Source organism: Scyliorhinus torazame, chromosome 14 (assembly GCF_047496885.1).
Source record: "Scyliorhinus torazame isolate Kashiwa2021f chromosome 14, sScyTor2.1, whole genome shotgun sequence".
NCBI classification, from domain to species: domain Eukaryota; kingdom Metazoa; phylum Chordata; class Chondrichthyes; order Carcharhiniformes; family Scyliorhinidae; genus Scyliorhinus; species Scyliorhinus torazame.
This window is the reverse complement of record NC_092720.1, coordinates 127,337,671-127,348,584: the sequence shown is the minus strand read 5'-3', so window position 1 is coordinate 127,348,584 and position 10,914 is coordinate 127,337,671. Positions and strand designations below refer to the sequence as shown.

At 43.9% G+C, this 10,914-nt stretch overlaps 1 protein-coding gene across 5 annotated transcripts in view; it reads right to left on the bottom strand.

The window, feature by feature from the left end:
* Positions 1-2,580: 2,580 nt before the first annotated feature.
* Positions 2,581-10,914, bottom strand: part of pask (PAS domain containing serine/threonine kinase) — a 103,032-nt gene continuing 94,698 nt past the window's right edge. For all 5 annotated transcript variants that reach the window (XM_072474854.1, XM_072474855.1, XM_072474852.1 and 2 more), the window contains one exon: positions 2,581-6,003. In XM_072474854.1, the coding sequence (XP_072330955.1) occupies positions 5,771-6,003 (233 nt within the window). In that variant the 3' untranslated portion in view covers positions 2,581-5,770. The remainder of the gene's footprint in view (positions 6,004-10,914) is intronic.

Here is a 10,914-nt window from a genome sequence, read left to right as displayed (position 1 = left end):
GCAACAATATTTAAATGGAAATTTAGAAAAGGAGTCAGCTAGGCTAAGGTGATGGTACACTACATCAGGTCACAGGTTCAAGTGCCACTCGAGGTTTTGAGAACTAGGTTTGTATGCCAATGCAGTAGTACTGTTTTTGGGAGTCGAGCTGTTTCTCTGATTTATCTGCACAGGTCAAAAAAGATCTTGTGCCAGTCTCATCTGCAAAGAGAATACATTCTTCTCTCAACCATCATTGGCATGACCTTCTTGTACCCAATTGGCTGCCATGTTTAATAAAGCAGTTAAAGCATCTAGTGTTCTGGGCTTTATTTTATTTTATTTTTTTATTAATTTACGGGAAGTGGGAGTCACTGGTTAGGCCAGGATTTATTGCCCATCCTTGGTTGCCCTTCAGACGGTGGTGGTGAGTTGCCTTCTTGAATCGCTGCAGTCCCTAAGGTGTAGTACACCCACTGTGCTGTTAGGAAGGGAGTTCCAGTATGTTGCCCCAACAACAATGAAAGAACGGCAATATATTTCCAAGTGAGGATGGTGAGTGACTTAGCGGGGAACCTCCAGGTGGTGGGGTTTCCAAGTATCTGCTGCTCTTGTCCTTTTAGGAAATGATGGTAGTGGTCGTGGGTTTGGAAGGTGTTATCTAAGGAACCTTGGTGAGTTACTGCAGTTCAACTTGTAGATGGTACACACGGCTGCTACTGTTCAGTGGTGGTGGAGGGTTTGAATGTTTGTAGAAGGGGGAGCAATCAAGCGGGCTGCTTTGCCCTGAATGGTGTTGAGCTTCTTGAGTGTTGAAGCTGCACTCATCCACGCAAGTGGAGTGTATTCCATTACACTTCTGACTTATGCCTTGTAGATGGTGGACAGGCTTTGGGCGGGGGTGGGCAGGAGGTGAGTTACTCGCCGTAGGATTCCTAGCCTTTGCCCTGCTAGCCACAGTATTAATGTGGCTAGTTCAGTTCAGTTTCTGATCAATGGTAACCCCCAGGATGTTGATTGTGGGGGTTTCAGCGATAGTAGTGCCATTGAATGGCATGGGGCAGTCCTCTCTTGGAGATTGTCAATGACTGGCACTTGTGTGGTGCGAATGTAACTTGCCACTTGGCAGCCCAAGCCTGGATATTGTCCAGGTCTTGCTGCATTTGGACATGGACAACTTCATTATCTGAGGAGTCGTGAATGGTGCTGAACATTGTGCAGTAATTTGTGAACATCCCCACTTCTGACTTTATAATGGAAGGGAGGTCATTGATGAAGCAGCTGAGGATGGTTGCGCCTAGGACACTAACCTCCTGCAGTGATGTCCTGGCGTTGAGATGATTGACCTCCAACCACTTTCCTTTGAGCCAGGTATGACTCCACTCAGCGCAGAGTTTTCCCCCTTATTCCCATTGACTCCAGTTTAGCTAGGGCTCCTTGATGCCATACTCTAGTCAAATACTGCCTTCATGTCAAGGGCAGTCAGTCTCACCTCACCTCGTAGCTCTTTTGTCCACATTTGAACCAAGTTTGTAATGAGGTCAGGAGCCGAGTGACCCTGGCGGAACCCAAACTGAGCGTCCGTGAGCAGGTTATTGCTGAGTAAGTGCTGCTTGATAACTCGGTTGATGACTCATCACTTTGCGGATGATGGAGAGTAGACTGATAGGGCGGTAATTGGCTAGGTTGGATTTGTCCTGTTTCTTGTGTACAGGACACACCTGGGCAATTTTCCACATTGCTGGGTAGATGCCTGTGTTGTAGCTGTACTAGAACAGCTTGGCTAGGGGTGCGGGAAGTTCTGGACTACAAGTCTTCAGTTCTATTGCTGGGATATTGTCAGGGCCCATAGCCTTTGCAGTGTCCAGTGCCTTCAGCTGTTTCTTGATATCACGTGGAGTGCATTGTATTGGCTGAGGACTGATATCTGTGATGCTGGAGACCTGAGACAGATGAATCATCCACCCAGCACTTCTGGCCGAAGATTGTTGTGAATGCCTCAGCCTTTGCCTTTTGCACATACGTACTGGGCTCCTCCATCATTGAGGATGTGGATATTTGTGGAGGCTCCTCCTCCAGAGAGTTGATTAATTGTCCACCACCAGTCACAGCTGGATGCGGCAGGACTGCAGAGCTTAGATCTGATCCGTTCATTGTGGAATTGCTTAGCTCTGTCTATTACTTGCTGCTTATGCTGTTCGGCTCACAAGTAGTCGTGTTGCAGGTTCACCGGTTGACACCTGCGCCACAACAATTGTGATATTTTCCTACATAACAGCACTGACTGCAGTTGAAGTAACTGAGAATTACTTTGAGATTTATATTAATGCCAGCCCTTTCTCTTTCAAACAATTTCCTCATCAGTTTTACATGGATACGATAAACATCTGCAGGCTTGTGATGTGTCTGGAATGTGTTTTCAGTAAATTGATGCTACTACAGGTGACCACAACTTGCACAAATGAGGAAAAAATATTAATACAATTATATATAGTTTTAAAAGCAAATTTTAAAATAAGCTTTACTATTCACAAAGCATAAATACAAAAATATGCAATTTGAGTAAAGGACAAAGAGGTACAAAGTTTAAATACTCCATGCTGGCACTTGGAATCTTTATGAAATATACAACAAAATTTCAGTTTATATAATTTCGATGCCACATAATTCCAACAGATGTTTTGCATGAAGGGGTTAAAACAGTTCTCGTCAGACTAGAGCACAATCCGACTTTGTAGGTCCTGAAGTACACATCACAGTATTCAGATACCACAACATATGAGACTAGTGAAGAGAAGTATTTATCCTTATGCAGTGGCAACTTCACATTGCTTATGGTGCCTCAAGGCACACCAAATGATGGATTGACAATTCATAATGTTTTATCCTGGTCAGGATGTCAAACTGCCAGTGCAAGTCGCCATGTCTTTGGAAGCTGCACTCATTGCTGTGATGTTTTACGAGAGAGGTGATGGATTTCTCCTTCCTCCCATCATGGTTAATTAAATTCACCCTGTTGCAGATGAGAGAGCAGTATCCAGACTGGCTGTCACAAACTCTATGTCAATCAGTGACTACCTCCACACAGGCACAGACAAGGTGAGCATTGTTAATCCTTCATGAGGCAGAAGGGACCAGATGAACAAAACAAGTCACACTTTGAGCCAGACAATGCAATTCAAACCCATGACCATAGCAGCTGCTGTTCCACTGTCTGCTGTACAATTACCTGCTACCTAGTTATTTTTACAAATGTATTTAATAAAAGTATTTGTGATGTTTCCATGACATGCAGATAGTTCAGGGTCTGCCAGGAAACATCACCAAAGCTCTCAGAGCCGCCACAAACTTCAACTGAGCTTTTTAAATTCACAAGAGTTTGCAGAGTCGGATTTAGTGTCATGCTTTGAATGGAAATGTTGGTCAGCAAATCCTGGACATTCTGGATGAAGTGGCCATGTATACCACACTGCTGTTTATCTCATTGTTTTGAATATGGAAAGTAACGTAAATCAGAAGTGAAACATTGTGTCCATGGTATTCTCCCAACATGCAAAGAATCTTTCTATCCCATAATACCTTGTATTACAAACAGGATTGCAACAGTCCATCTTCTGCCTTGGTCATGAGGTGATTGTGTTCATACAATTAAAGAAAAGATGAGCATTTCATTCCTTGGGTAAACATGTAGTGCAAAGTGTTTAGCAATCTGTTAGCCAAATTGCTTTAAAGAAAAGGAATAGAAGTGAAACCCGTGCACAAAATATATCATATTTAAAATAACGTTATCCATTAATTTCCATCCTAAAGCAATGCTTTAGTGGCAACTTTACTGTAGATCTTTAATCTGGGACAAAGTGGGATTGCAACCTTTAATGAAGAGATGCAATCGCCTCCATCACTAAATTTTGAGGTCATTCAATCCTCCATTTAAACTAAAAGTTATAACAAGAAATCAGTCACAAATGGAGAAATTTATTGGATTAGGTTTGAGTTACTCAATTAGAAGCATTTTGTCCCGTGACTGTAAATCTTGAACAAGCGCACCTTATAGGTGCAAGTGACACTAATAATTAAATAGAACCGTGCAATTGATAATTGCAAAATGGCCAGTTTTGGTCCCCGAGTATTGCTGAAAGCTTGCACTTTTAAGGATTGGCACCGATCTCTTATGAAGTACTTGGAAAATCAAAGGTATAGTACTGTACCCAGATTACCTCAATGAACTCTGACCTAAATGAACTGACTTCACCTCAGCTCCTCAATCTCAGATGAATGCAGTTGTTTAATTGCAAGGGTCATGTAGTTTCAGGGATGGCACTTTCTACAAACTCTGGCCCAATTCTATACAGAGGTACTGTGAAAGAAACTTTACGGATCGTGAATCATGCAGGGTATACAGACGAGGGCCATATAGCAGTCAGTGAGGAATTGTCTGGTTATTCCATAAAAGACTTCCAAGCAGTCATTCAGATAGCCTATATCGAACATGAAAAAACTCCAGGTGGCAAACTGCACCGCACGCTAGGCAGTGCAAGTTAAAATAAAAGAAAGGGCTTAACTCAGAAATCTAACTAAAAAGATCTCTAATGTGACTTTATCAGTGAATACTGATGACAATGCCTTCACATTGACTATTTACATCAATGCTTGCAGAGAGTGAAAATTATGTTGGTGGGGTCAGAGATAAGGAGGTATCTCACTGGTGCTTAGCACCCTTGATATTTGACCTTAAACAGTTTGAATATTCTTGTGCAGGAGTGTTCTGTGTAATAGTAATATGTATAAATCCAATGTTACTGAAATGTAATAGAACTATTAAGTATCAATACAGTAGTGTTAAACTTTAAAAAAACATTACAACCATTGTGTATCTATCAGATAAATGGTTAACAGCATAGTCAGTAATAAGCTGCTTCAGGATTGCTTTAGGGTGCTGTAAATAACTCTTTATATTTATTTCTGCACTAAGGCACTTTTTAGGGAGATCAATTTTTCATAACTATATGTATGTTAATCTCCACATCAGACAGCTAATCTGCCATAACAAGTTAAACATAACTCCCTAGTTAAGCAGTAAATTGGAAGGAAAATCTTCATGGATCTTTTCAATCAAGATTTGCAATATGAAAATTACCATAAAACTAAAGGCTCAGACCATCATGCATCACTTTGAATGAATCAAGTGATTATCGGAGGACAAGAGCCCATCTTCCTGTGAAACACTAATAGCATTGAACTGTTAACAAACCACTCTCCCTTGATTCAAGGTCGTGAGCAAAGTACATATTCCTACCGCTAGGCACACAGCTTCTTGGATAGGATATTTTGAGCTTTAGCTGTGGGTAGGCTGAGAAGGTTTTTAAATTGTTGTTCAGTCAAAGTGCATGTAAGGGAGTTACTTTTGACTTGGCCTAGAGGCCATTTTATTTGTGGCACTTGGGAGTCTAGACTCAACGATGAAGGATAGCTTGGGCTGAGTGTGGGCTGCAGCTGCCTCAGGAATCATACCCGCGCAAGACTTCTTTGCCTTCAGATTAAAAGTACTGAGACAGTCGGCAGTCCCCACAGTATGGTGCCATGTTGACGGAAGCTCAGTAGACTCACACAGCATATGACTAGGCTCACAGGAGCACAGCACATTACTCAACTTACAGAACTGCAACAGGCCCCACTGACTTCCCCAACACTGTATGCACCTTATAGGATTAAAATGAAATGAATTAGGGAAAATTACTTCAAACAAGTGAGTGCAGTTACCCTGTACTCGATTTGCAGCATTAAAATGTCCTCAGTCCTGGCTAAGCAGGTATTCCAGGAGGTCAGATTGGAGCTCTGCAGATGATGGCAGTGTTTTATGATCTGTGTTCTCTTCATCACTCTCATATGGCTCATAACATCCACGTTCACCCCAGAGGTGATCCTCATCAGCACACGCTTCATTCTCACTGCCTGCAAACTTCAGAGAAGGAATTAATACCCTGCTGTTCTCTCCAGCCACAGCAGAGCAGCTTCTAGAGAGTCCTGTCAAAACAAAAAGCAAAGATTATTTGGTTATTATTGAGCACATTGTTCCCCTTTCCCTGACCTTATTGCAATTGCATACAGGACGCATATCAATTAAGTGGTTTCCTCCAGGAGGTCCTTAAGTGGATACTTCCTGCTTCTTTTTTAAGGTGATGACTGTTAGTGCCATGGAAAGGAACAATCTTTTTCTACTTTGCCACTCAGTGCCAGAGTCATGTCAAGATGTTTGGCGATTTCACCTTAGAAAGGATGTGGGAAATAAAAATACGTTTTAAACAAAAAGAAAAGATTTTTTTGAAAGCAATGTGTATTCACACAAATTTTAAAAAGCGAAGTTTCGATGTAGAATCTTCATAGATTGTAAATAATAAGCAATTTGTTAGCTTGTGTTGGTAATGAACAAACACCCTGTACATCCATTGTGTTGGGAAAACGAGAATCTGGACTATTGCCAGGAAGTGAGCTGGCAGCTCTTTCACCTCGGCCTCTGGACAATGGCGCATGGAAAAACAATCGAGAGAGATGCAAGCTCTCTGCAAAGTCTTTGAACTGAAAGCTGCAAGAACAACCTTTAGGCAGCTCAGGAGGACATTTCAGGAGGGTTGTCAATAATTACTTAAGAATGCAAGATGTGCAGTTTGTTCTCATTTTGTATTTTGAAAGAAGGCTAACTGAATTAAATTAGTCTGATTATAATGGTGTTCAGGGTCTTAGCAAGTGGTTTCTGGGTCTGCCCTTGAAACAATTGGAAAGGGTACAAGCGAAATGCATCTATCCAGTTCGGGTCACAAGGTTGTACAATTGTTACACCGCTACAAAAATTAAGGAGTCTGGGACACCTCTTATTGCAAGACGTTTAAACCACTTCCAGGGAGTTACAATATTTAAGCCAAGAGCTAGAATTTAACAGTTGGTTTCATACACAGCTCAGGGCAGAATATAGTGCTAACATTACTATCCTCTTTTCCAATGGGCGGCATGGTAGCACAGTGGTTAGCACTGTTATTTCACAGTACCAGGGTCCCAAGTTCGATTCCCGGCTTGGGTCACGGTCTGTGCGGAGTCTGCACCTTCTCCCTGTGTCTGCGTGGGTTTCCTCCGGGTGCTCCGGTTTCCTCCCATAAGTCCCGAAAGACGGGCTGTTAGGTCATTTGGACATTCTGCATTCTCCTTCTGTGTACCCGAACAGGTGCCGGAGGGCGGCGACTAGGGGCTTTTCACGGTAACTTCATTGCACTGTTAATGTAAGCCTACTTGCGACAATAAAGATTATTGAATTAAATTAAATGTACTTTAATCCAAAACTCAAAACCACATTGTGTCATGGATTTCACCATCAAACACAGGACTTTGAGTGAGCAGGCAAACTTTACAAGGAATAAATAGAAATAAAGATATGATTCCCAGATGTCAATAATTAAAAGGGATTGCATGGTGTGATTCTGAGCTTTAATTAGTCTCAGTATTCCTGGGCTTGTTTGGGATGGAGAAGGAAGAAGAGATGAGAAAAAGAATATCAGCCACGATTTAAAAAAATCTATTTTTATTCATAAAAGATTTTCATTATAACAAAGTAACAATACAGCAAAACACAATACAAACTACAACCACCCGAACTCTGCCTAAACTGATTCCAAATCCTCAAAGTGGACATCACCAGCAGGCGCTATGTGAATCTTACAGGGGAAAACAGGAGTGGGGCAGTATCCTGGGCCCTAAGCCTCGATCCGATGCACAAAACCTCCTCCGTCCGCTCTCATATAGAATCCAGATCCCTGAGCCACCCTCCAACTTCATCAATATTTGCCGCCCAATAGTAACATAACAGCACGGTAGCATGGTGGTGAGCACAATTGCTTCACAGCTCCAGGGTCCCAAGTTCGATTCCCGGCTTGGGTCACTGTCTGTGTGGAGTCTGCACGTTCTCCCCGTGTGTGCGTGGGTTTCCACCCGGTGCTCCGGTTTCCTCCCACAGTCCAAAGATGTGCAGGTTAGGTGGATTGGCCATGCTAAATTGCCCATAGTGTCTAAATTGCCCTTAGTGTTGGGTGGGGTCACTGGATTATGGGGATAGGGTGGAGGTGTGTGTGGGCTTGGGTAGGGTGCTCTCTCAAAGAGCCGGTGCAGACTCGTTGGGTGAATGGCCTCCTTCTACACTGTAAATTCTATGATGATTAGCTAGTACCAACAGCCCCCCCCCCCCCCCCCCCGACAACCTATCCGTTTGCAGAGCACAAAGGATCTTACCAGCCCCCCCTCCTCCCGACAACCCATCCCTTTGCAGAACACGAAGGATCTTACCAGCCCAAACAAAAGTAGATGTCAATTTATTGGCCTGCAAAAGAAAGCCTTGGGAAGAAAGACTGGGAGACACTGGGACAAAAACAAAAACCTCAGGAGAATATCTTCATCCTTCCCGCTCAGGTCAGAGTGAGAGCATCCCACATTTTCAAGTCAGCCGTCACCCCATTCACCAGGCTAGCAAAGTAGCGAGATCCAATCATGGGCCACTCGGAGTCCCAGATAACGGAAGCTAGTCCTGGCAAGACGAAACAGCAATCTCCCCAGATAAGCTCCCCTCCCGGGGGAGATTCACCGGAAAATATTCACTTTTGGCCAGATTCAACTTGTAACCCGAGGTGTCAAAACTCCCAAGTGGCTTCATTATCTATTCCACATTGGAGAGTGGCTCAGTGACATATTGTAGCAAATCATCCGCATACAAGGACACTCTATGCTCCCCCCCACCCCCACCCCACGCTCTATCCCCCTCAAACAGGTGGACGACCTCAATGCAGTGACCAGAGACTCAACTGCTAAGGCAAACAGAAATGGGACAATCAACACCCCTGCCTCGTACCCCCCACTATTCAGTTGAAATAACCCAAACTCAGGGCATTAGTATGCAAAGTCTATGATATAAATTTTGGCCCAAAGCCAAACTTTCCCAATTATAAAAAACCCTCCTCAGATCTCCACTAGGAATGTTCTAAGCTAATGCCAGGGATAGGGCACGTGTAGCCTGGAAGCCGTTTTCCTTTCTTTTCAAATTTTTCCTCATCAGAACAGTGTGAACGTGAGTAACCAAGTTATCTGCCACCAGTGCATGAGTGTCGTTAACCTCAAAGTCTGGATCTCTAAAGCTGGAATGAATGTTCAAAGGCCAATAGTTACAGCCTATGTATCTAGAGTGGCCGCTCCCAATCTGATCACGGGCATTTGCCAAGTTCCACAAAGTGAAGACATCGTTATTTGAAACTTGGGGGAAGGAGCTTACTGGAAATCCTAAGCTTTAAATCCATTAAGTATACAACAGATTGGGCAGCACGGTGGCGCAGTGGTAGCACTGCAGTTTCACGGCGCCGAGGTCCCAGGTTCAATCCCGTCTCTGGGTCACTGTCCGTGTGGAGTTTGCACATTCTCCCCATGTTTGCGTGGGTTTCGCCCCCACAACCTAAAGATGTGCAAGGTAGATGGATTGAACACGCTAAATTGCCCCTTAATTAGAAAAAATTAATTGGGTACTATAAATTTATTTTTTAAAATACAACAGATTACAAGTTGCTGTGGTGTCTGAATGCTAAGCATCCTTATTCAAACTCATGCCAAGGATAAAAAGCAGTACGAAGTCTTACAACACCAGGTTAAAGTCCAACAGGTTTGTTTCGATGTCACTAGCTTTCGGAGCGCTGCTCCTTCCTCAGGTGAATGAAGAGGTATGTTCCAGAAACAAGACGTCTGCAAGACGTGCCAGATCATCGACATGGAAACCACTATTACACGCGAGACCACCCACCAGGTACGCGGTACATACTCGTGCGACTCGGCCAACGTTGTCTACCTCATACGCTGCAGGAAAGGATGTCCCGAAGCGTGGTACATTGGTGAGACCATGCAGACGCTGCGACAACGAATGAACGGACATCGCGCAACAATCACCAGGCAGGAATGTTCCCTTCCAGTCGGGGAACATTTCAGCAGTCAAGGGCATTCAGCCTCTGATCTCCAGGTAAGCGTTCTCCAAGGCGGCCTTCAAGGCGACAACGCAGAATCGCCGAGCAGAAACTTATAGCCAAGTTCCGCACACGTGAGTGCGGCCTCAACCGGGACCTGGGATTCATGTTGCATTACATTCATCCCCCACCATCTGGCCTGTGAAATCCTACCAACTGTCCTGGCTTGATACAATTCACACCTCTTTAACCTGGGGTTACCCCATCTCTGGATCTGTAAAGATTTAATCACCTGCTAATGGTCGCATTCCAAGCATTGTTTGGCATCTTTGAATTTGTCTATATATGTGTTTCTGGAACATACCTCTTCATTCACCTGAGGAAGGAGGAGCGCTCCGAAAGCTAGTGACATCGAAACAAAGCTGTTGGACTTTAACCTGCTTTAACTTTGGATCCTCACTGTCTTCAGGGGATGTCCCGGAGGACTGGAGAATAGCCAATGTTGTTCCTCTGTTTAAGAAGGGTAGCAAGGATAATCCCGGGAACTACAGGCCGGTGAGCCTTACTTTGGTAGGGAAATTACTGGAGAGAATTCTTCGAGACAGGATCTACTCCCATTTGGAATCAAATGGACGTATTAGTGAGAGGCAGCACGGTTTTGTGAAGGGAAGGTCGTGTCTCACTAACTTGATTTTCGAGGAGGTCACTAAGATGATTGATGCAGGTAGGGCAGTGGATGTTGTCTATATGGACTTTAGTAAGGCCTTTGACAAGGTCCCTCATGGTAGACTAGTACAAAAGGTGAAGTCACACGGGATCAGGGGTGAGCTGGCAAGGTGGATACAGAACTGGCTAGGTCATAGAAGGCAGAGAGTAGCAATGGAAGGATGCTTTTCTAATTGGAGTGCTGTGACCAGTGGTGTTCCACAGGGATCAGTGCTGGGACCGTTGCTCT